Raw genomic sequence first — 26,205 nt, 5'->3', positions numbered from 1 at the left:
TCGGGTATTATAGAAAAGTGAGAGGTGTTAATTATAATGAAATATCTATTGGATGTTGCTTTAGTTTAAGGCTAAACTAGGATAAATCTTTGTATCTCGATTTCGAGAAATAAAGGAGATCGAAAAGATACAAAATAATTCCACGGTGATTTGACCTTCCGCTAGGCCTACTCCACTCTTCTGAATTTGACGGCCTAGACAAAGTTGGAATTCACTATGTAATTCTTGAGATTTTACAGCTTGTACAAAGTGTTACTTCTATACGAAACTTAGGAGTTATCCTCTGGAAAAGTCACGCACCTCATATTACTTCCTTTCCATTTTGCAAGTGTTCACACCCTCAACAGAGATCTATAACAAGAAATCAGTAGCTAGCAAATTTGCTGCAACAGAGAGGTTGAGAGACCCTACTCCATGAGAGAAAAGCAACACACAATGCCACTGCATGTCAAGCGATGCGATGGATATTATATCCACACTCGTGTTACTCAAAGACTCTCGGTATTTCTCAATCCCGAGTCACACTTGACAACTTATGCAGTATTTAGCCCTCTTAATTGCTAGCGAAAGACTCTCAATCTTACCAAAAGGATTCACCAATCTAACCACGAAATTTATTTGCTACCAAACATTCTCGGATTCACGCTCGGATGTAATTCATGAGTAAGCCATACCTCGAATTCGCCCCCAACTATTGCACATGCAAGGGACGCTATTCTGCACTTACTGCACGAAGGCCAACACCCATTGAACATAGATATACATCTCCAACAAACTTAGGAAATCCTGGTGACCGACTTATAAATCTGTCGCCGCAAATGATTTCTTTGTTTTGTGATAAAAAGAATCTGACAGTACATTTCCTTCAATTCAACAACCTGCCACCATAGTGGATGGGCTCAAACTCGAGATATATTATAACTGTAATAACTGTGAATGATTCGGTGCAGAGCACACTCTTCCAAGAACAAACCATCTCAAGAACACAGAGGAAAAGGGGAAAAAAGAGCTTAAGCAGGAAATCAACTCTGCTTCTGACCAACTATAAGTGCCTTTACAATAGCTTCACTCATTCCATCAGCATAAGGGAACAAATGCCCGGCACCGGGTAGCTCGTGGTACTGAACCCACGAAAGCTTTTGTGCAATGTGACGTTGAAGCAAGACGGGGACTAGCCTATCCTCATCGCCTTGCCACAGATGCACCGATCCTTCCTTGTCTGGGAAAGGATTCTCAATGTCCATAGGATCGAACTCCCAACTCCCGAAACCGACCGTCATGTCCTGATGGATGGACTCGGCTTCTCCTTGTTGCCTTGCGTTCACCAATGGCTGTATTAAGAAAAGAACAAGGCCAGTTATCTGATAAGTTTGCTTTGGCTGGGACTAATTCAACGGGCTGTTAACTAGTCATACTATGAATGAAGGGGGAAGAGAAAAAACCAAACAAACCAAACAAGAGCAGAAGTTACCGCGTCCTTGCGGCGCCCAACCATCTTTGGGATGACTTCCATGTCTTGACGGGACATGATGTGGGGGGCGCGAGCGACAACACTGGATGCGGGGAACCACTTTTGGGTGTTCCACCAGTAGGTGAGCCAAGGGGCATAGTGAGCCACTCTAAGTGCCCACTGGTCCTGTGGTGGCTGCAAGTAGTAGCCTTCTGTGGATAAGTTGGCGGGAAACCCAGGCCACCAGTAGTTGATCACGGGAGCGATGAAAGCTACTCCGGCTAACCTGCCAATGCTTGTTGTCATGAACAATTGCATCCAGGAGACGGTCGGTGGCTAAGATCAAGTGCTAGGATCAATTAGGTGATTTAGCTGAGAGACTACATGTCGTTTTTCTTTACTTCATTGCAGGTTTACTATAATGGTTGTTCTGTTTCGGTTGTAGTTTGCTCAATGGGCAGGCTTGAGCCATGGTCGGTCTCAAGCGCTTGAGCGTGTTGGCGATTGGCTCATTACTGGGTCCATAACCAGGCAATATTTATCTACAGCCTACTCCTCTGCTTCTTTTTTTTTAAGGTTCTTTCCCATGTCGGCCTGGTTGACAGGTCGAGAATCATGACCCGTCAAGCTCGTCAGGCCACAAGAGTATGAGGTATCGCCTTTTGAAAACATGGATTTAGCAGTATGCACTCATGTCCTAAAAATTTATCCTTGCTATTTCCTTTCCACCGAAAACGATGCAATCTCCTCTAGATGACTGATGAACTTTCTTTAACTTCAGTTGGTGTAAATACCTGTGGGGGATATACTTGAGGACACCCCAAGTAGCCTGGCCTCCCATGGAGTACCCAATTACATAGAACTTGGTTCCCAGTCCCAACTGATCAGCAAGCTCTTCTATATCCAGAGCCAGACTCTTCGGTGTCCTTTTTGGGTCGGGGTCGCTTTCTCCGTATCCCGGTCTATCGAACGACAAGACATACACCTTCAATTCCTCAAGAAACGCCTGAACGAACAACCACCCGACATGGACCAACTCAGTTATCAGAACTAGCGGCTGATGTTAGAGAGCAAATGGACAGTATCATGAACATGGAAGAATGAGTCAGTTATGAGAAGGATTTTAAGTACCGGGGAAACATCGGTTGCTATCACTGCATCGTGCCTACAGGAGTCAGAGCCATGCACAAAGACGATCTTGTGTTCGGCCAATTCTCTCGGTACTCCTTGCTCTTTGTAGGCCAAGTTCCGGCCATCTCTGAGCCTTACTCGGGGCGCCGTGACAGGCGGACCGCCTGGAGAGCCACAAGTTTTGGGCAGCGGAGGGCGGATGACCTGATATGCCAATGACAGCACAATCAGCACGGTAGCTGTGACTCCTCTCACCATTCCTGGAAAGTACAGCAAAAAACATGTTTGAAATTGTATGTCAATAACCTTTTCGTCTCTCTCTTCCCTTTTTCTTCTCGTGCACATACATTTCTCTTTGTTTCGCTCAGTTTTGCACGGACAGTTTGGATTATCATGATCAGGGAATTTTCTACATTTCATGCAAGGAAATTGAACAGAGCTCATACAATTACAGCCCACAATCTACACTTCATTTCTTATTTGACCACGAAAAACTCCATTACCCAATGTCATATATGACCTTTAAAAGAAAATAAAAGCCTCAGATGAAATCAAAAGGAAAAGAATTCAATACAGGGAAGAAGCTGAACAGCCATAGCCTCCAAGCAGGTTAAGAGTTTCTTCATGTGGAGAGAGAGAGAGAGAGAGAGAGTGAGTACCTGAATCTTGTTGCAGCGCCTGATAATTTCCTAGAGAACTCCAATCCTTTCACATTCAAGAACAAAAACAGCTCTCACCACCTACATGAACAGCTTCAAATCTATGAAAGCCGTTCCATGTATAGGCTACCCCAGATTCGTCCAAGCCCAAAATCTGAAAATCACACCAAATCCAGGGTACCCATATACTCAAAACTCAACGAAGAGGAAAGAAGTTCGGAAGGCAGGTGAACTTCTTGAAGAACTAGCACAAGATGCCCATACAAAAACTAGAATAAATCTTGGAACAGAGCAATACAAAAAGATCCCCAGGTTCTAGGCACGCCACAGGCTGACAAAAAGGAATTAATCATGAATTTTTCTCTGGGGAAAGAAAATTGTTTACCCAATATGCACGGCAAGAGAAGAAGACTTTACCTTTGGACCAAAAAATAAAAATAAAGAAGAAGAAGACTTTACCCATTTTAGAATTTTTTTTCTTGTTCTTGAACAGATGGTCCTATTTATCATCACTCTAAATCATTGGATGCCTCATCTTGCAAGACTTAGTCATGTATTTATTTGGTTGGCAAGGATGGGAGGGTGGAGTGCGCACAAGCATTAATGTGCTCTCTTTGTTAGAGAGGGAAATAATGTTAGAAAAGCAAAAGATTCATGGGCCACAAATGTGGAGAGGACAGATACAAGTAAAGATAGGTAGATTTCCAATTCTTCCAATTATTAGGCGGGATTCTTGTCGCGTTCATATGCCACAACGGTCGAAAACAAAGAAGGAAAGAACGCTTTGCTTCGGAGTTCTAATTGTAGTCATCGGAAAAGAAAAAAAAACTTTTCTTTTTGTCAGCAGCAAGCATTTTGAAAGGGAAAAAAAAAACAATTCATTTATTAGTTTTCAGGGGTAGTAGGTCCCTAATGAAATGAATACTTGTCCCTTGTATGTTTTTGAGACAAGTGCTTGTTAGAGCCTGGCAGATTAGGGTGCGCATGGTAACCATTCCGTTCCGGAAAACCGATTCTGATTAAAATGATTTTTTCTCGATTTACATTCTTGGATGAGTTTTAGAGAATCAGAACGCATTTGATAACTACCCAAAATTTCTGTTCCTGAAATAGAAACGTATTTGATAACTGCACAAAATTTATATTTCAAAAAACTGTTTCTCTTCCTAATTTTTTTTCATTTAAGTCAAATAACTATGTAATTACTTTGTAAAATTTCATTCTAAATTGAAGACTAATTTTCAATGCACACTAAAATAATTTAAAATACATTATTTTTTTAGTATGTCATAAATGAAATACAAATTTTAATACATTACATTTGAAGTTCGATTGAAGCATGGGAAAGTTTCCATATTAAGGACACATTTTTTCTTTAAATGTTGCGTTATCCAAAATACATACAAACATAGCAGCCGAATAATCAAATTATTCACCGACAAAAAAAAAAAAAAAACAAATTATCCTCCTTGATACGAAGTACAAGTTCTTCACTATCATTTGGCAGCTTCTATCCTAAATCCAAGTGGGTGTTTAGCTTCAGCTCTACGTGCAAATGTTTATATTTTGTGATGCACGACTACAAGTATATATGTTATCATCCACATGTTGGATGCCATCATCTTCTGTGATATTTTTCGCAGAAGAATGAAATCTATGAAATCTAGGAAATTTAGGCCCAAATTTATGAAAATGAGGTGAAACTAGCCTAATATAAACTTATTCTATTTTTAGGGATTTTCTAAATTTTTGGTGAATTTTTAAAAAAAATTTAATTTTTTTTATATTTTATATTTTATATTTTATTTTTATTAGGTTGAGAAAAAAGTGACGAGAGAACCGAAAGGGAAAAGTGAGAGATGTGAAACTTCATTTTGTTTTGTGATTCTCAAAAGTGATTCTTTTTCCGGAACCAACTTTTTTTTTGTTCCGAATTTTGCTTTAAAATTGAAATTGATTCTGATTCTCTAAAACCGATTCTAGGAACAGAATCGGAATCAATTTTATTTGCGTTACCAAACACGATTCTCATCCTTTTTTGTTCTTAAAATCAGAATTAGAGAATGAGAATGATTACCATGCGAGCCCTTACAAGCACTTCCGAGTTCCCAGCAGATTTTCTAACCTAATGTTGGCATTCAATGTGGACCGCAACCACAAGAGACTTGATTAGTCTTTTCTCCTTGTGATTGTTGACCGGAGTAGATGGATTTGCCGAGGTGTGACCTCATGCGAGAAAAGTTTGGTCAACTCAAACCACCAATCCATCTAGAATGTCTCTGGGAATTTGTCGAATGACATATTGAAGCAGACAGCCATCGTTTGGTCACTGTCGTTTTGGACCCGGAATGGAAGACCCGAATGTCATGGCCCTTTGCCGTCGCCCGGTCCTCGGCCATTTTTCGATTCCGGGTTCAAACCCGCAATTCATACTTGGTGCATTAATTGATCAGCGTTATTTCTATCTCTGGAAAGACAAACGAGTTGTGAAATCTCTATGGACACTGTTCACCGTAGGCATCTTGGCAGGCGTTTTTAACCCGACTTCGGAAAAACCGATTATTGTTTCATAACTAGGTTCCCATTATAGAGTTCACGCATCGGTTATTTAATTAGGTTCACGACCAAATCTTTCGCTATGAAAGACTATTTCTTCTTCTTGTCGTCCTTCTTGTTGTTGTTGTTGTTGGGAGGCTGGTTCATGGTGGAAGATGATGCGCCATGTTCAGGGTCAGGTTGCTTGTACCTGGAGAGCTTCTGAATCAACTCCTCAAGTAATGCCTTATTCTCTTGAGCCAGCCCTTCTGATCTCTTCCTCAGCGTCTCATTCTCTTGGATGATGGCACAGTTCTTCAAGAACAGCTGGTAGTTTTCTTCGTCCATTGTTCCCACAGCACACCCTGTAATCAACGTGCAAAAGCACACATTTAATATGCCACTTATGCGATCGTACCAGATAAATGTCTGTACCTAAAAGGAAATGTTTGTCATACTTAAGTAAACCCGGGTTCAAAAATATAAAACTGAAAAGCCCGATTCATTCAACATCATTTTTGTCGTTTTGAAATTGGGAAAAACACGAAGCACATTGTTGCCGAAACTAGGGAAGACGAATCTATAAGTAGAAAGAAAGTAAAGATTTGGCTGGATTTGGGATATGAGCCCGTGCCGGCGCAGGAGCTCTGGTAACATAAAATCTCTAGGAATAATGCTGGCATTTCCAATCAAAATGCGCGAGACGAAAACGAGAATTTGCCAATTTACGCAGTAGAAGAAACAAAGCGTAACGAGTTTCGCGAGAGAAGTGTCAACATATCTATAGCAGAGGCCTGTGTAGAGTCCCTAGCAGCTAGAGGACGCTGAGTTGCTTGTAAGTTCACCTGGGCAGCGGTCATATATAGGGAGGTGAATCGAAAGGGAAAAGAAGGACCAAACAAGTTTAGTGTGCAAGTCCCCCCTCTTTGTCCGCCCTTTTTTCTTGTAAGAGAGCAGCGGTTGCATTGGTCATGTGACCAGGACATACAGAGCTGCGTGCTTCGCATTTCATCGTTCCAGGATATGTGCCAAACCGATTCTATGTGCAAGTATTTTTCTCGCCGGGAAGGAGATAAACAACAGGGAAAGAAAGAGGAACCACAAAAAAAAGACCCAAAAGAAGCCGAAGCCGGCGAAAAGAAGTTAGCCACTTCGACAAGAAAACGAAGGTTGTACCGGCAATAACTCGGATTTACAGCCTGCGCATTGTGGCAGCCGTGAATTCATCCTGCTCTGGCATGCTCATGCTCTATCAACGGGAAGGACTTTGGCAAAAATTGTTCCTCACGCAGCTTGATTTTACCCGGTCTCTAATTAATCGTTGATGGTGCCGCGCGAGCGTCATGTATGAACATATGAACATTCAAGGACAACTCAGCAAGAAAAGATTTGAACCTGACCTAGGAGACATAAATGACAATGTCATTTTACGGATAATTCAAAATGCTCATGGGACTGGCCAACTCAACAGCAGATGCGCAGGAAACATGAAGAACAAGAGGCATCATCAGTGTAAGTCACTCACTTCCTGCGACAACCATTTCATGTGTCAGTGACGAGGTTAACAATCCAATGATTCGGACAACCTCGTCAAGCCAATGCCAGCTCGCTATCCCGTTTCTTGAAAGGGAAATGTATCGAGACATGTAGCCTGATGCATCATGTGGTCATCGAGACATTGTCAATGGTAGAATGTCTATCTTGGTTCACATGGGACCTCCAAGGAGGGTCTCGCAATGTGATTAAGAGACTGCAGGGAGGGTGTATTAAACCATTAGCCAGCCTCCGCCTCTCTAGAAGGGCCTTTGTCACTTGTATGGGCCGGGAAGTAAAGGGAAGATCTGTACAAAAGAATCAGTGGTGCGCAAACCAACGAGATTCACATATCACAAGAGAATGGGTATTTCAAAGAGCGCCCACGTTTCATGTGCACCCTTTACGCTCATAACTTCTTCTCATCCTTCCCTCGGGATTTCCCCATTCTCTCCCCCGATCGAGATACCACTACTACTGGTGGGGTAACGGTTAGGACTAACATAAAACTGTCATAAAACATCAAAAGTTTCTAGTGTCGCAAAGCTCACTGCGATTAACTAAATACTGAGTAAATATGATATCCATCAATTTTTGTACACACCACAAGGTACACTGCATGACCTGCATTCACAGAAAATGCGATGCTCTTTGAGACAATTCCACAAACGAGGGCTAAATGAAGGAACCAAGAGATGACAGTGAACCAGCCATTCCAAGTCCAATCTGGGCATCTATTTCCAGCTCCAGCGAGATACAATGATGCGGTTGCGGGGCGGGCGAGTGTTGCTTTGAGTGACCCTGTGACAGCCCAGCAACCCAGTGGCTCTTCTTGGCACAGTGATGTCAGCTGAAGAAAAGTAGTTGCAATGAATTTCCATAGTAACATCTAATAGCAGTAGAGAAAAGCCAAATTGAGTGTCACAATATCAAGAGAAGAGAAAAATTACTTTAACTGAGTCAAGAGCTCAGATTTGCAGGTCATGCTCCATAACATTATTCTCTTCGTCGTCGTCATCGTCACCATCAACATCAGTGGGGTGACACCTCCATATCTCGATGACCGAAAGAAAATCCAAGCTTCCGGCCATTAAAGATGCTGGAAGCTCTATTACAACCAAGGCTGGAGAAGCGGATGAATGCTTGATGCCTGTATAATCGTCCACTCCATTCCACCTTGGTTGTCTATGCCTGCAATCCTGCACTTGAATGTACTTAGGGCCCTGATGGCCTGCTCAGTTTCAAGCTCGAGTTCCAGCCAGCAGGATTGCAGGCATGGCCCGAGCCCCTCACCGGGGCCGGGCTAATCCAAAACTTGCATCAGGTTGCTGGTGGTGAGACTGCAGCGATTATTAGCCTCATCAAATTTAAATGCACGTGAAATGACAATAGCCAGTAACCATAACACAACATCCACACGTCTACTTTTTAAACGTACTAAGAAATCATATCTTTGAATTTTGCTTGATGTTGCTTCTTCATTGATTTTTGGTTATGAAAATTACAAGTTTATGCTAAATTGCTACAAAGAGAAGACAGAAATAGGGTTATTCTAGTTGTTCCAACATCTTCAAAGTGATTTTCTGTTGGACCAAATTCTTAGCAATTCAGGTTTTGTCAGAGAATAGCCACTGCATCCCTACATTCTTTTATCGTTACACAGCTACTTTCGCACAAAATAATTAATGATTCTTTAGCTAAGCTGGTTTTAGCTATCGCCACATTCCCACCAAAGAAGTGCGACAACAAATATCAAATTCTAGAGCACAAAGAGCTATCATCCTTTGCAACTTAAGTTTCATATTTCCACAGACCAGACAGCTCAATCTCAAAAGTAAAAGGATTAAAGGCCAAAGTTGCATACATTATTTTCCTATAAGTGGTCAACCATACGTCCAAATTAATCCCAAAATCTCAACCATACATTTAAGAGGGAAGACAGCTGAAAAATGGGAATAAATTGTCTGGCATGGCTGCATGCGTCACTGAATATTATGAGACATTAAGAACCGTACTTCCGCTCTTAGCATCATCCTGCTGCCAACATGAATATCCTCTTTTTGACCCAGAAAAACAAAAATATCCCCTTAATTGACAAAAAGCAGAAGCAGACACACCATCACTTCTATTCTCACCCACACCAGCAGCAACACACCCCCTTACCCAAATTAAAAAGGAAGAAAATCACCATGGTTCAGCTGGAGTAAACTAGGGCCTTTCAGTCACTGAAATTATACCTGTGTGAAGGTTTGATGAACATGCTCACTTGGATGGACAAAAGGCATGCCAGGTCGCTGACAAGCATACTGAGACGAGTGCAGATAAGCAGACGAAGAGTGTGCACTGACATGGTTTGGACTGAATGGTGCAATCATGTCTGGATGCCCATACCCTATCCCCACAGCACTCGAGGATCCGGACCATGGCCCAGGTATATGTTGCGGTAGGGGCCGAGGTTGGTGTTCAGCAGGAACCTGAGGATGATGACTAGATCCAAGCTGTGGAAATTCTGTATTATAATTTATAGCTGGAGAATACATAGGTTGCACGGTGTAAGGCCCTCCAGGGAACCCGAATCCAGGATCAAATCTTTGCATGTACCTGGGGGAATTGGCCATTTTGACATAACGTGTTAGCAAGGTCAGAGAGAAAGTAAAATGACCATTGAAGAATCTAACCATAACAAAAGCTCAAAAACTGCGGCTAAATGAAAGGCTCAACTAATGAAAAGAATGGCTAACAACATGCAGAGAGAAGAGCAATCTATGAGAAGAACAGTTGTCATAGAGAGAAGGAGATATTGTAAAGTCCTTATGTTTGCATCTTAAAAAGATCAGTCACCAATTCAAGTTAAGCCAATGTCTACCTCCAACAAAAAAAAAATACGGCGGGAATTTCCAAAGTTAATAATTGATTAATTTCCTCACCGAAGAAGTCTCAAGTCTGCCACAAACTTCCATAACATACTAAAATCAGATATCCTCATGAGACTTGAGACTAATATCAGCATACCTGTCATAGCTCCTGTCATAATCAGGATCCTTGCGATCCACCTCTCGATCCCGAAATATAGCCACCCGATTGTTGGATTTGTGCCTTCCGATAGGTTCCTTTTCTCTGCTTCTAGCTGATCCGCTGCTAGATGTAGATGAGTCAGTCAATCCCCTAACAGTGTTTGCTTCATTGACTCCTGGAAGAGCCTTCTCTTCCATCTTGGATAAAGCCAAGGAGTTATGCTGGGAATTATCTTGAAACCTTGGTCCAGTTTCTCTTGGTCCAGTTTCTGGTTTCCCAGCCAATCCAGCATTGAAGTTGCTAGAGTTAAAAATCCGTGCACGAGCCCTGTTATATTCCTCTTTTCTTTCCTCCACACTCTTGGAACTGTTTGACTTCGTAGAATTTGAGTTACCCGCATTGGCATTTTGAAACCGCTTTTGAGGTCTCTGTTTAATTGCAACCTTCATGACACCAGTGTCCTGAGAAGGTAAATTTACTGGGATGTCTGCCAATCGTATTGGGGAAATCCTACAATCGGATGTCTTGCTAACAATGATGCGGGAGTTTGAGGCATCAGGCAAATTAGTGTCTAGCAGAACCATGGACTGCAAACCGTAGTGCTGTGCAACACGGTGCGCAGCCAGCCGTAGATAAGATGTAGGCAGCTGCTGAAATTCCATCTGCTTTTGTGTTGGATCTCGTATAAATTTCTCCACATCTTGCTCCATACGTAGTACTACAAAGGACAAAGAAGAGGGACTGTGTTACTATTGAGATGAGGAGCTGACGACAGAAAGATCCCACACTACCCTTCTCCAATATTCCAACAATATCATGGCGAACAGAAACAAAGTGATAATAACACTCTGTCTATCAACTATCTCCAAAAACTCCTAACATCATATCAATCGAAAAATTCAGAGATAACATCTTTGAAGGCTCGAACTCCACGACTATGAATAATTGCCGGAGCACATAACCAAGTGTTTAAAACACTGCATTGACGGGGGACCTGTGTGCACAATATGCAAACTCAACCCGGGCATCTAGGATTCCTCCAAGTCTCAAAGCCATCTCCCCATTGTTGGAAATAAGCACAATTCAGTTGAGCCACGCAATAGGCGCCACAACTATACATACACGCCAAAACGGAAGGTCTAACATAGCAAGCCGTACTCAAAGATGAGCCACTTCAACAAGCAAACTCCACCAAAACACGCTTTCAACCCTACACCGAAGCTTCAAAAAACCAAAAACAAAAAGAAAGGAATCAAAGGAAAAAAGGGAAAGCAACCACTCACTGGAGAGCCTCTCCCGAGGATTTTGCAGAGCCTCCCGGAGGAACTGATCCACCTGACCCAGAACATCCTCTGGGACCTTATCCTGAGGCGGCGGAGCAGCGGCAGACGAGCAGCAGCCTCCGCCGCCGCCGCCGCCGTCGAGGTCCGGGACATTCGGCTCCTTGGAGGAGAGCATCAGCCGCCTCATGGACTCGTCCACATCGGCCACCTCCCACGACTCGGGAGCTCCGGCGTCCTCCGCAGGACCCTCCATCGGCGACGGGAAATCCGGCGATTGGAACAGAAGCGCGGTAATCGCTAGGGTTTACAGCAGAGGCCGAGGGGAGGCATCAGGGGAGCGAAGGGGCAGAAGAGGAGATCGGGCGGTCCATGGGAAGCTCGAATCGGAGGCGAATCGCGGATTCAGGGGGAGACGTAGAGAGTGAGGAGAGGAAGGGAGACGAAGTTTAGGGTTTGTGGGAGCTCGTTCTGACGACGATTCTTGGTGTGCGCGCGCGCGTCGATTAGGGGGAGAGAGAAAGGGGACGGAAACTTGTGTAGCTGGGTCGGGATGTGTGTGAGCGTGTGCAGATATTCCGTCCCACGTGTCAGGGCATATTATATTTTTCCTATCTTCGCGAGTCGCGTCAAATCAGCTCAATTCTCAGCCCATATCATCACCCCTGCACTCTCCGGTCACGTAATCAGGCAATAGATCCAAAATCAGAACAACCTCAAATTGATCATTTGGCGCGCCAATGACGACTATTCTTTTTTCCGACTCAATTTTTTACTAGAAATAAATTTTTTTTATTCACGAATTTTTTAGTAGAGACACTTATTTATGACACAAAATTTCTTTTTCCGGAATAGAAATTCATTTGATAATAACATAAAACTTCTATAGTTACTAGCCGTTAGCTCGATCGGCGACCGGCTCATCGGAGACCGGCGACCGATGGATCGAAGATCGGCGGATGGAGACCGAAGGCCGGTGGATGGCGACTAGTGGCCGTAGGATGGCGCAGAGCAAATGAGAGTCGTAGACTAGCGGCCAACCAACGGGGATCGGTGGGCGGTGATGAGCGGATGGAGACCGGAGGCTAGCTGATGGGAACCGACGAATGGCAAAGGGTGAACAAGGGATGAAGACTTGACGACTAGCAATCGGCGAACATCCAGTGGTAAATAGCGACATGGACACGAGAGGGGCAACCAATGGCCGGTGACAGGGAAGTGAGAGAGAAGACCAACTACTGACGGCAGAGATACGAAAGAGAGAGAGAGACCATACGCTAGAGAGAGGGAATGAGCAGTGAAAGAATTCATATTTTCATTTCTGTTCTAGAAATAGAAAAGTAGAAAATTTCTATTTTTTATTTTTGTTCCAAACTTATTTTTATTCCAAAAATTTGTATTGGAAACAGAAAAATGAAATTGCATTACCAAATGGATTTCTATTCTAAACTCGTTCTCGGAACAAACAAACAAAAATAGAAAAAAGGAGAAATAGAATTGTTGTCATGCGCGCCCTTACTTTGTTCTAATTTCCTTCTTAAAAAAATTCAAATTGATATATCTATACCATTTCTAATATTAGTTTTTATCTGATAAAAAATTCATAATTAGTGCATCTGTACCGCATCTACCCAACTTAATTTTCTTGCAAACAAGATTAAAAATTTTAACAGATTTTCAAAAACCGAAAAAGCATTTAGGCCAACATTAATAGATTTCTACGGGATTTTTGACTTTGTGTGCATTAAAATTAGTTTAGGCATAGCTGTGACACTAGTGTGTCGTTGTCACGACCCGAACCCCACGAGCCCGCTAACATCCTATCTGGCCACGACTATGTACGGTTCTCCAGGATCCAAAGGCCAACGAAAACAACACGTACGGAAGCGAAAACAAATCCCCGTACGGATACCAATAGCAATACGATGACTTGGGACGGTAAAAGAAAAACTTATATACATAACCACGTATCCTTTATAAAAGTCGAACCTAAGGCTTTGGCTGTCATTATAAACAGAGATGACTTAGGACGAAGGAAGGTACATCTCTTAGTATTCACCAAACTGGCTGCATAGTCAAAGCAGACAATACAAAATTATCAATTTCTTAAGGCTACAAAAGGTCACATCCGAATAGAGCTTAATATTTAAATCCTCCCAAAGATGGCTTCCGATGTCACTCCATGGCGATCACATGATCCATCACTTGAGATATGAAAATGTTAATCCCATAACGGGGTGAGAATAAATCTCAGTAAGAAAGTCCCTAATCCTAGGTTAGGGCGCTAGTGTCTTCAAACACGTATTAGGTGAGCAATTCCCAACAATTCCTTCTTCAATAAAAAATTTCACAAATAAATTTCAGAATATTCCATTATTTCTCCAAAAATTGCCACACCTTTTCCAAAAATTCCACGTTACTCCCATATCGACTTTCCACGCCTCGGACTATCATAAAAATATTCCACGTTGCTCTAGAACCCGCGTTTAACGCCTTAGGCTAACATATAAAATTCCACGTGGATCCAAAGCCCGCGTTTAACGCATTAGACTAACATATAAATGGACAGACCTGCGTTTAACGCCTCATGCCATTATAAATATTCTACGTGGATCCAAAGCCCGCGTTTAACGCATCGGGCTATATTATAACTGGACAGACCCGCGTAATAACGCCTTAGGCCACTATCCCGCGTTTAACGCCTCAGGATAAAATAATAAGCACAACCTCGCATTTAATGTCTCGGGGTAAAATAATAATAACAGAGCCCGTGTCATAACGCCTCAAGCAATATATGGTCTTATAAAATACGAACCCCGCGTCATCACGCCTCAAGGTAAAAATACCATAACAATTCATCGATCACTCGTCCAATACTACACGATCTCTTAATTTCTTGCGATCGATCAATCTTCGCCACGTGATCTTGCTAAATTTCTTGATTAGCAAATCGAGACCACCTGGTCTCATCAATTTTCTCCAACAAAAGATCGGGACCATGCGATCTCTCCAATTTTCCTCAATTGCCCAATCGAGACCACTCAATTTAATTGTACCGAATAAATACTCGATCGAAACCACGTGATTCGCTCACGTTAGAGAATTAATAAATCGGGACCACCCGATTAGGTCACACAAGACCAATGGCCAATCGGGCCACACGATTAATTTTTGTCACTACAAAAATTAATCTACACCACACGATCGGAATTATACTAACATAGCAATTATTAATCAATGTTCGATCGAAATTCCACTAACGTACAATTAATACGCACCAATTAATCAAACTATACTAACGTGGCGATTAATCTGGGCCGTCCAATTAAAATATCCCCACATGCAATAAATCTCCACCACTCAATTAATTTATACTAAGCAGAAATTAATCTCGGCCGTCGGATCAAGCTTCCTCAACAAGATTCAATACCAACCGTTTGATTAAAGCAAAGATAAGCTAGATCAAATCCTAGCCATCCAACAGTAATTATGCATTTCCACTATTCATGCAAGAACATATCTATTTCTCTCTCCTCCTTCATCCAATTTTCGGCCAAAGCACAATCCAAGCACAAAACCAACAATTTCTTCATCAAAATTACTCAATCTAAAGTCTATTAGCAACCTAGATACCTAATCTAGAGTTAGGAACCAACTTACCACAAATTTAGTAAGTTTTCTGGCGAGAAAACGAGAGAAGTTTTGATCCCAATCCGGCGGCTCCGGCAACTCCCTTTGCTCGGCTAAAAACCCACAAAATCCAGCGGTTCTCGGTAGTTCATGGCGGTAGTCGAGCTTCGGCGATCCAAGGCGAATCCGGCAAGGGCTTGGAAATTTTTTGGCAATGGAGGTGAGGGAGAGAGGGAATCTCGGCCAAGGGGAGAGAGTGAGCTAGAGAGAGAGTGTTTTCTTGAATTTTTGGAAAAGAATACCAAAATTTATTAGTATAAGGTTAGGATAATAATTGGGCTAGATATTTTTGAGGTTTGCAAGGTCAAGAAAGGCAAAAAGTAATTCCCCCCCCCACAAAGACTAGTCAAATTCGGCCAAGGGGTGATTTGACCAAAATACCATTCGGCCAAAGTGAAAAATTGGGTATTCTTCAAGAGCAAATAGGTCTTTTTCCATTTCCAGTCCAAATTTTATTTTTCATGAATCCTTCGGGGTGAACCGCGAAGAAATTATACACTGGACGAGGAAACGTCCAAAATTTAATTATTGAAACCCCTAAAGGTCCAACGTCAAATTCGCAAGCTCGATTTGCGATCAATCTCGATCAATCGAAATTTCAGCGTATCTCAAACTAACGGGCGGTTTTTAGGAGTTACGCGTATCGACCCGTGATTAATATCACGTTTAAGAATTTCTCGAGTCATAGTGATTTTGGTTGTCATTCAATTGTGAGGGTCAATCATTAGTCTCGATGGACATGATCGTTAGAAAATAATTTAGGGACGTTCGGAACCCATACGAGGTCAAACGGAATCACTCGTGATCCGAGCGTAGGGTATTATCCAAATCGTTTCTTAATCATTCTAAGATCGGCCTATATTGATTCATAATATTCCCTCAACAATTTTCATGGCCAAAGAGTCGGTCCAGGATCAAGTTCTTAGGTCCACGTACTTAATTTTCCTAGGCAGTCATTCCCATTTGGTTAGTCTGCTCAAGAGGGATCAATTCCGAGTGAGATTTGACCGAAATACATCAATGAGACATTTCATTCATTCAAAGCTTCAAAAGTGAGTCGGAATACATGATGTCACGATCGGTTTGAGATTTTTTATGATATTAGTGTGCCGATTTGAATAAATGTGACATGGAAGTATCGCCTTGAGATTTTTAAGGTTATTAACATATTTCAAATGTCGCCTTGCTTTCTACGATGCAATGTAAAGCTATCATAAATCTAATAGCCACACATCGATATCTTTTTACTCTATGTGGCAACACATCAAAATGTTATCTCATTTTCTACGGTTAATAACTACTATTACGACTAATTGTTAGATACCTATCTTTTTATCAAGGAGGCGGAGTTCATGTACTATGTATATTTCCTAACTATGTACATCCATGGAATTTCAGACTTTAACCGGAGAAAAGGAAAGTATTCAATTTATAACTCACACGCTCGCCCATATACTTTAATCGCTGTCGATCTCAATTATCTTTTTCCAAACACTTCTTTACTCCGAAATTTATACATAATTCATCACGATATACTTTTTCTCAAGTGAAAATGAATATTGTCCTTTCGCCTTTTTTAAATAATTTATGTGTCCGAATATCTACAACTCTCCCGTACAAATTGGAGTTAACTTTGTTGAATACTCTAAAGGAAACATAAATTCCTAGATATTTTCAAAACTATTTCCATAGCTACGAAAACGGTAAAAGCATACTCTTACGAAATTACAAGAGAAGGTGCGTGAAATAATTTATATATCTAAGACTGTGCCAAGAAATTCGAAAAGTAAACTATTATAACAAACTTTGAAACATAATAATCTTATTGAAACCTCGTCTATTAATTTCATAGATAGTTGTCTTAGCTTTCTTTTCCCAAAAATCACAAAAATTAAAACCGGGAAAAAAGAATAAAGAAAAGAAAAAAGAAAAGTAATCGTTTTTGGAAACGCAAGAGCTCGAGGAACCGAACGAGAGAAGCGTATATATACAGCAGGGGGACCTCGTCCTTCTTCTTCTCCCAATTTCTCAGCCAAGTTGTTGCAGAGAGAGAGAGAGAGGGAGAGAGGATGAGAGGATTCAGCAGATTGATAGGGCAATCTGTATCCCGCGGACAACGAAGCTCCTTCCGCTCCCCGTCTCGCCGCCTCATCTTCTCGTCTTCGTCGTCCTCGGTGAGCTCCTCCCCGCTGCGGAGATCGACGCTGCTCTCCGGATCGAGCCCTTCTCTTTCCACCGAGAAATGGAGCCGCTTCGCAGGTTCGTCGGCTTCGATCCTGTAATTTAACCGCTCATTTCGATCTCGCTGCCGTGAAACGGGACGACATTGAGCTTTGTGCGATAGGTTTCGATTAGCTTTGGCGCCTGTACAGCTTATTCAGCTTTGGTTAATCAGGGTAGCAAGTTACTTTGCTCCGATAGTCTAGCTTCTGTGCCTGAATCTCTAGTTTTTTTTGGGGGGGAGGGGGAATCTTTTTTTAGATGGATTTGTGCGCGTAGTTTCTGTAATCTCTAGTAGTTATATGTCACACAAGTCAATGTGCTGAGGTTCGCAGTGAAGATCGTTTTCGACACGACAGACAAGGCGTATCAGTGCCTCATAAGTTGTGAAACGTAGTTGATGTTTGAAGATCATTTTGGTCAATAATGTGCTTCAAATTTACGGCCTCGCAAAAAGGATGAGGTATGACTTTGAGCTTTTTCCATTCTGCCTGCTACTTTGTTACAGGGCAGAGGAGGAGCATGTTCATCCAAACTCAGTCCACTCCCAATCCAATGTCTCTGATGTTCTACCCTGGAAAGTCGGTTATGGAAGTTGGTAGCGCAGATTTTCCAAATGCTCGCACTTCCATGAATTCACCACTAGCAAGAGCCCTCTTTGGAATCGAAGGTTAGCTTCTCTTGCTTCATAAAAGGTCGCGATTTTTGAAGCCGTTTCGGTCATGATGGTCCCTGTAAGGCTGATTAATTCGTTTTTTCATCTTTTTAATGCAGGAGTTACTCGAGTTTTTTATGGATCGGATTTTGTGACTGTAACTAAGTCCGATGATGCCTCTTGGGATCTTCTCAGACCTGAAATCTTTGCTGCTATCATGGATTTCTACTCTTCTGGGCAGTCATTATTTCTAGACTCGCAAACTGCATCTGCTATGGACACAGCTATAAAGGAAGTATGTGCTTCATTTATAATGTTTGGACCTCCTTCTGCCTCCTTTTTTTGTCTCTTCTGAAGTGTTTTTCATTGGAAATCTTCTCTGTTTCTTGGGATCTTTTTAGTGTTATCAAATATTGATCTTTTTATCACTTTAGCATGATGTCTGTTAATATAAAATTGCTCAGAAAAACTTGCATTTGTCACAAATTCATACCAATCCACAGAATTATTTGAATTCTGATGTAAAAGGTTTATAAACGGATCTCGGCAAGAAGCAAACCTACGTCAAGATAACCCTTCTTTGAAACACTTTGGTAGTGCTCTCGAGTCGAAACCAAAATAATAAATCAGAGCACATGGAGCCATCTTTTCTTAATTGTGGTTGTCTGGGCAGTGATGGTGTTGATGTGGATTTAGATATACCTATCGTACCTGCCTTTTGATGATAAGTTGAGATTGACACTTTTTAATGCTTCCTTTAGATAGATCGATTGAGTTCTGTTTAATTTCATCAAACACCATGAAACTTGTACAAGAGAGGATATAGATTTTCAAAAACACACACAAGTACCATTGACAGTAGTGTTAGTCAGAGTTGAACTGGATATGGTTTTAGAAAGGTTAATTTGGTACATAAGATTGGTACTTCTGTATTCCTTGAGAATGTGGAGTTCTTCCAAACTATGTCCATAACTTATCTTATTACATAGAATCATGTTTCAGTTATCATGGTAAAACAAAATATATGGTGTCTCCAGAAAGTGTTTCGGGATAGATGGCACCCATTGGTGTCTGTTTATGAATACCAACTTTGTTTTCTCAAAAAATATTTGGAGAAAGAATGCTTTTCTACTTGTCATTGTTTGCTTCTTTTATTTTGCTTAGGCTTTTCATTTTCTTAAAGTTCTATGTGTTTATGAATGTGATATCCAAGCACTTTGACTCTGAGATAGCAATTTCCATCAGAGAAAAGATATTGTCATAAGGTATCATGAAAATAGGTTTGTTGCAAAAACAGTTTAGAAATTGTTCTTTTGTGTTGCAATGTTGTGCCACAATTGTGTAGGTTAGCATGAGCTTTTTCAAGGTAATTGCCTGTCAAATTATATAGCATGCCAATATATCCATATGCATTAGGAAGGAACGCTATAAAATACTGTTTGAGGGTTCTAGGCTTGCTCTTGTCTTATACTCTTATATCCAGCATCTTTCTCTGACTCCTCATGGTCTTGTGATGTTTTCCTTTGGTTTTTTGCTTTTCTTTCCTTCTTTCTCTCCTTGTGCATTTGTGACGCCCTTGATTTTTTCGTTAGATCCTTTTTTACCTATCAAAAAACAAAAAACAATCTGACTCATAAACCTTTCGTTCTTATACTCTTAAACTAATCCTTGTATCCTTTTGCAGGATGACTCAGAAACTGTTGCAATGATCAAAGAATTGTTAGAGACTCGCATTCGACCTGCAGTGCAAGATGATGGTGGAGACATTGAGTATCGGGAATTTGATCCGTATATCTCACTTCTTTCCCTCTTCTTTTCTCCTTTCTACAACGAATGATCTGACTTCCATAAGTTCGTAAGGTCCGAGATAATGTTGATCTGTGTTTTACAGGGATACTGGTATAGTCAAATTGAGGATGCAAGGGGCATGTAGTGGCTGTCCTAGCTCTTCGGTCACCCTTAAATCTGGGATCGAGAATATGTTGATGCATTATGTGCCTGAAGTAAGTTTTGCTTCTCTGAGTATGCTTTAGTTTGTAAAGTGTATGCTTGTTGGTGACTTTAGAGCCTAGCACGCTTACCACAATGCGAGATTGTTTAAAAAGATCCACGCATGTGAAGACCCTCTATCTGATAGAACATCTAGTACAAGGAGCTTCCTCAGCCTCATTCAATGGTGAAACAGGAAACTGAAGTATCTTAAATTTTTTTTTTTGGTCGAAGAAGTATCTTAAATTTAAGAAGTAGAAAAACTGATCCTTGCATTTAAGATCTTCTTTCCTTGGTTAATGCAAGAAACGTATTTTTGTTTATGTAATTTCGCTTAATTCTCTAAATTGGCTCACTGCATACCCTGGAATTTAGAAATGTCTAGGAGCATGTGGTTTCACTTAATGGTCAAAAATTGAATGGAAAATGTATCAGAATGGACTGCGATGCTCATTTCATCCTTTCGGGTTTCTTTTTGCATATTGAACTAGATATTGTGACTAAAGTGAAATATCAGAAGTTTGTGTTGTGCAGATTAAAAGAGGTAATGGGAAGTGGTATGTCATTCACAGAAAATGGCATTTGCAAACTGAATTATGATGTGGGGTTTGCAGGACTTTGTCTCTACAGTGGCAACTTCAATCCTCATTGAAGGCTCTTTTTGAGTTTTCTTGAGTTAGATTATTGAGTATTAATGAGGCTAAATAATTCTAACACTTGGGTCTGATGAAATCTTTCTTTGCATTATGCTGACGCTTTAGAGCCACGGACCCGTTTGTTTGATAGAAGATGTAATTCTGTCTGAAGAATTCAAGTCAATGTCAAAATGTTTCTGACCACTTTCTATGTGGGATGACCATTGCACGTGTTTTTGATGTTATTTCATGCTAATTACAGTGAATTGTACGTGCATAATGCGGTCTGCTTTATTTCTTGTAGGACATGATCACTTCACGTCGTAATTTATGCATCTGCATAACTGCATAAAAATGATTGGGCTGCACGAATGGTGTTTTCTTGCTTGGTATATGGTAGTTTCCTGTTGCATTCTGCTTTTGCTTGGCTTGCTCATATTGCACTGCCTTCACAGGTCAAAGGTGTCGAGCAAGATATGGATGCTGAAGATGAAGAGCAAGCTTTGACTGGGCAAATGGAGTAAGTCCGATACGTCTGTTCTGGTCCTAATTATAAAACCGGGGATGATTATAAAACCGGGGATGAGAGCCGAGAGTATTTGGTGCTCAATGTAAAGTAAAGGGAGCTGTTTTGATCACCCAAATCTCATAGCTGGAAGATTGTTGAGAGAATAGGGAGGCGAGGCTTGTGCCTGTATACTTGTGACGTGGAACTGGATGCTTGTTTGTCGTTCACGAGTTGGAAGCAGTTGTACCAATTTTCAGATCCAGCACTTGTTTCCATGAGTTTCTGATCATGAAATGAAGGAGATGATGGATCGTTGCCAAGAATAGGTGTCTCTTTCCCCCACGTTTCCTCTTTCTTTTCTTTGATCATGTGTCCTTTCTGGTTGTCTTACTTGTCCTTCCCTTCCCACGGTTCTTCGCGGCGGTCTTGTTTGCTCGACTTCGTGGTCGTGGCCGGCAGATCACGCGTGCTAATTCTTCTTTTCGGTCCCTTCCTAATGGTCTCGATCTGATGTGATGCCTTGGAGAGAAAAATCAATTGACATGTAGATGATAGGTTGAAACAAAGTACATGCTAATCGGGATCCTTACGTGTGGCTCATCTTGAACGCACTCCAAGTCCTTTTCGCTTTGTGGTTTAAGCTATCTTCTGCCGAAACACGTAGGATTTCGAAATTCGCAGGACATATCTCAAAGTTCACTCGGCTTCGGGAGTCCCACGTAATAATGATAATAGTAGTAGGAACAATCAAATAGAGACATGTTTCGTGTAGTGCTAAGCAACCTCTTGCTTTTTGACTAATAATTTATATTATCCAGTCGCATAATGCTTTATCGTTTCGGTGGCGTGATTTAGTGTCATTTCAAAGAGAGCAATTTAGGCCGACAAACTCCAAGCCCCACCGTAAGTCGGCGATGTTAAAGTTAAATTCCAAATAGATCGCATTCTAATCACGTGTCTAGTTCCTTCCAATCTACATCGTACTAACTTCCACTACAGTCCTCCTTTCCAATCAAAAAACGCAAGAAAGAAAAAGAAGAAAGAAAAAGGAAGAGCTAACTTCGAAACGCATTAGAAAAAATCATGTCGGCCGGCTTAAACCAAGTTGAAGATCCTCGTCAGTCGTGATGGTCGTCATATTCGTCCTCATCCTCCCACTTTCTTTTGTTTGCATTCCTTTCACCGCTTAGATGAGTTGTGGTTGATCAGTCGTCGACGCTACAGTAGACCTTCCAAACCAACCCCACCACTCTCTTTTTTTTTTTGGTTTCCCGGAAAAACAAAATAAAAACAATTTTCCAAAAAATATTAAAATAATTATACGTCAAATAATTCAATTTTTAACATCTTAATTTGATTGATTTAGTCCTAAATCTTTTATAATATAGTCATTCCAATCAACTTTAGCAGGAAATCGGTGACGCAGACACCTATCATCCTACGCGGCACGACCGACGCAATATCGATCACTCTACATGGCACAGTTGGTGTTGATCAAACCGCCATCACGTCATCAATTGTCACATCGACAGTTTTCTCCTATCGAATCGAATCGTGTTCATTAATTGATTTCGCGAGGACGTAGCTTTAGTGGGGAAGCTCATGCAAAGCGTGCCTTAAAAAAGAACCAAAAAAAAAAAAAAAAGAGGCTCCTAGATTGGCTTTTCCATAGCCTCCTTAGAGCTTTAGGCAAAAGGCCACCAACCCCCGCGCAAATTGATCATTGCTCTCCCAACTCCCGTGTGAAATATCTCCCAACTCTTCGCCTTTTTCGATTTGTCAAAGAGAAAGACACAAAAGAGTGTTCACCTTCCAAGCAAGCGAAGGCAAATTTTTGTCAGCAAGACTGTTTTTCAGAGGCGGTGGTGGTGGGAACCTTCAAGACGGCCCAAAGAACATCAACATTAAAACAAGTACGTCGCATTTTGATCGGTAGACTTTGTAGTGTCTATCCACGTACATATCCGATTATTACTCATGCATCGCTATCTTATCCGGGTTTGTATTATATTTTCAGTCGAATAAATGGTAATTTATTAGCAACGACAATGACCATAACAATTAAAAAAAAATACTAGCGTGGTATGCTACGTCCATGCTTAGGCAACTTTTAACACTTGGCACGTCGAACAAAGCAGTCGAATGATAGCCATCACGCCTCCCATGAACTCATTCCATTCATAACCCCAGCGTGAATTAGTTTTCTTCTTCGCAGGAAATGAAGTCGAATGGTAATAACATTGGCCACTTTATGCCGGCAATTCGAAGTCGTAACATAAGACAGGATACGAGACGAATTCCAAGTAGATTGGAGATTGAATTTGTGTTGTGCAATTTGATTTCCTAGAAAAAAAAAAAACCATTTGTCTCGTCGAATCGAATGCGCATTTCAAAAATTTTGGACGGTCGCCCTTTTTTCTAATCGAAAAACCCAAAAACGACGACAACAACAATAATAATAAAAAAAAAAAATCAACACTTTGAAAAGTCTGGTCTAGTCCCTCGAGTGGCTCTCAAAAAGACGTGAAGACTGGATTTCCATAGCATCCGTAGAGCTTAAAAGCAAAAGGCCACCAACCCTTGCAACTCATCATTGCCCACCATATTCACCTTTCTCGATTAATCTTTTGGAAAAAGGCTATTCACCTCCCAAGCAAATGAAGGCAAATTTAGGGTTCGCTTATTTCTTAAATTAAAAATTAAAAATTTTCTTAAAAGTAATCGCTTTTATATCGCTCCCATAAGAGAATGAACGGAAACACTTCGACATATTTGTTATTGCTAATGAAAACCTTTTTAGGCTCCGTTTGTGTTTCGAGAAAAAAATATTCATTTTTCCGAGAACAATCGCTCGTATAGGTTGAAATGATTAATCAACGAGAAAATTTTCCATTATCGACAATAATTTATGTGTCAATGTTTTCATTTCATTTGTTCATTTTTTACATGCGATGTGAACCATCACTCTTAGGAGCAAAGTTTTCCAAATCATTCATTTTTTGCAAAGCAAATATAGCCTTATCGATTGATTATTTTTCAGCGATTCAAGCGATCATATTTTCCTTTTAATAACGCTATTCAAATTATTTATTTTTTTGCGAAAGGAAGGCACCTTAATCGTTTAGTAAGATTATCATTATCCAATTAAGCAGGCGGCGGGTGCACGTCCACGAGATCCCAACATTCGCTTTATCCCAAAAGTCGAAGTCGGCCTCAACGCTTAAACAATGGTTATTTATTTACACTGATAATCACCACATTAATTAACAGAAAAAAAATGATCTTTCAAGATATGCAATTTCGATCTCTTTTCTTTTCACAACATGCCTTTTCCTTTACCCTTTTTCCTTTTTCCTTTTCTATTTCGACCGTCGTTGTCATGGCTCTCCGACACGACGGAAACCGGCTATGAACATGGACGAATCGGCCCTCTGCACGCGGGCGAAGGTGCGGTTTGCTCGAAGGATAAGCCGCCTGTAAAAGAAGGGACGAGTATGAATTGGATCCAACGTTGAATGGAGTGACAAGTCTGATGTGATTGATCATAGGCAAGTTGCCGACAATGGAAGAACTTACTGATGACTATGGACATGTTATCGGCGACCGCCGACGCACGGTGGCGATTGGTTGACGAGTATCTCATTCCGAAGACAGGTCCAAGATATGGCCGATTTATCAAATTTGGTTAATCGTTGTTCAATATGGTCCTTGAAGTATTGACGAATGTTCAATCCACTCCCCCAGCCATATGAAAAATGTTCAACATCGTCCTTCTGTCGATTCATTTTGAACTGAATATGCTATCGTGGCTTCCTTTCTATTAAATTTGAACGGTTGACCAAAAAGAAAAAGTTACACCCGAAGTGTCCACAAAAGATATTCAAATGACGATCGGCATGTCAATACCCTAAATTTTTTTCCTCTTCTCTAAAGTAGATAGATAAAATAGATGGATATGCCGACTCATAACTTAAAAAAAAAAAAAATCCGAAACTCAGCAAATAATACTTTACACCATCATTGTTTAAACGATCGCAAGGATTTTATGAAATATTTATCAAAAGTTTAGAGATTGCATCGAATTAAAAGCTCAGATACCGCATTGTCAGTCTAATCCAAATTCCGTGACTCATTTTGTGTTGTTTTCCCTTATTTTCGAAAGGGCAGGTGGCGTGGTGGGTGCATAGTCTGCCAGATCACACCTCGGTTGGGAAACCTTCAAAAAGTGTCCAGCAACATATCACTATCAAAAGTCGAAGTGGGTCTCTCAACGTCTTGTAATATTAATGTTGCAATGTGACTCGTTGGACGACTTAGCATCTATCCACATAAGTCCAATTAAACGCTAAGGCGTGGTCATCTCATCTAATATATTTATTTTTAAATTTTTTTTTCTGAAACAAATGGTAATTTATTTTTGCTGAAAATGACCTGAATATTAATAAATTTTCCTTCGCAAGACATGCAATTTTTCGACGCTTAGGCTGCTCGACACTCGCACCTCCGACACGAACAAAGTCGAACGACTTCGGCTTTCGTGGACATGGTCGTGGGTAGGCATGGCACGGAAGTGCAAAAGTTCGGAGAAGATTTTAATTTCCTCGTAGCTATGTTGCTAATCGAAAGGAACAAGCCGCCTAAGAGAGAGAGAGAGAGAAAGAGAGAGTAGTATAGGGAAATGCTCGAGCATTTGTATGGCGCGACCGTTCAAATACGACGACGGATTGTCGTAGCTACGTATAAAGACGTCGTATATACAAGAGTTAATACCATCTAAAACTCAGTTTTGTGATCGGGACGTCCGTGTATTAGGTAAAAAAAAAGTTAAACTTTCTGTGAGAAGTCGTACGAAATACGAAATTTTAAGCAATCCCCAAAAATTCTATTTTCAGCTTGCCGAGGATA

General features: G+C 41.0%; 4 protein-coding genes across 4 annotated transcripts in view; 1 reads left to right on the top strand and 3 right to left on the bottom strand.

The window, feature by feature from the left end:
- Nucleotides 1-26,205, bottom strand: part of LOC115749848 — a 469,397-nt gene that overhangs the window by 93,278 nt on the left and 349,914 nt on the right. The window lies entirely within an intron of this gene.
- On the bottom strand, nt 898-3,776 carry LOC115754751. The gene is made up of 6 exons (XM_030693910.2): nt 3,700-3,776; nt 3,241-3,394; nt 2,582-2,841; nt 2,245-2,456; nt 1,472-1,736; nt 898-1,331 (listed from the first exon to the last, which is right to left on the bottom strand). Exons 3-6 carry the CDS (start codon nt 2,837-2,839, stop codon nt 1,023-1,025), a joined length of 1,044 nt encoding a protein of 347 aa, XP_030549770.1. The 5' UTR covers nt 2,840-2,841; nt 3,241-3,394; nt 3,700-3,776; the 3' UTR covers nt 898-1,022.
- On the top strand, nt 3,215-21,623 carry LOC115754765 (nifU-like protein 4, mitochondrial). Its single transcript, XM_030693927.2, has 7 exons — nt 3,215-3,225; nt 17,338-17,552; nt 18,022-18,183; nt 18,288-18,463; nt 19,853-19,956; nt 20,060-20,171; nt 21,248-21,623. The coding sequence occupies exons 2-7, from the start codon at nt 17,363-17,365 to the stop codon at nt 21,314-21,316; spliced, it is 813 nt and encodes a 270-aa protein (XP_030549787.1). The 5' UTR covers nt 3,215-3,225; nt 17,338-17,362; the 3' UTR covers nt 21,317-21,623.
- On the bottom strand, nt 7,803-12,139 carry LOC115754737 (R3H domain-containing protein 2-like). The gene is made up of 5 exons (XM_030693881.2): nt 11,607-12,139; nt 10,321-11,041; nt 9,546-9,909; nt 8,259-8,648; nt 7,803-8,158 (listed from the first exon to the last, which is right to left on the bottom strand). Exons 1-4 carry the CDS (start codon nt 11,857-11,859, stop codon nt 8,598-8,600), a joined length of 1,389 nt encoding a protein of 462 aa, XP_030549741.1. The 5' UTR covers nt 11,860-12,139; the 3' UTR covers nt 7,803-8,158; nt 8,259-8,597.

This window comes from Rhodamnia argentea, chromosome 5, assembly GCF_020921035.1.
Source record: "Rhodamnia argentea isolate NSW1041297 chromosome 5, ASM2092103v1, whole genome shotgun sequence".
Classification (NCBI taxonomy): Eukaryota; Viridiplantae; Streptophyta; class Magnoliopsida; order Myrtales; family Myrtaceae; genus Rhodamnia; species Rhodamnia argentea.
Note: the sequence above shows the minus strand (reverse complement) of the source record. Positions and strands in the feature narration are given on the sequence as shown.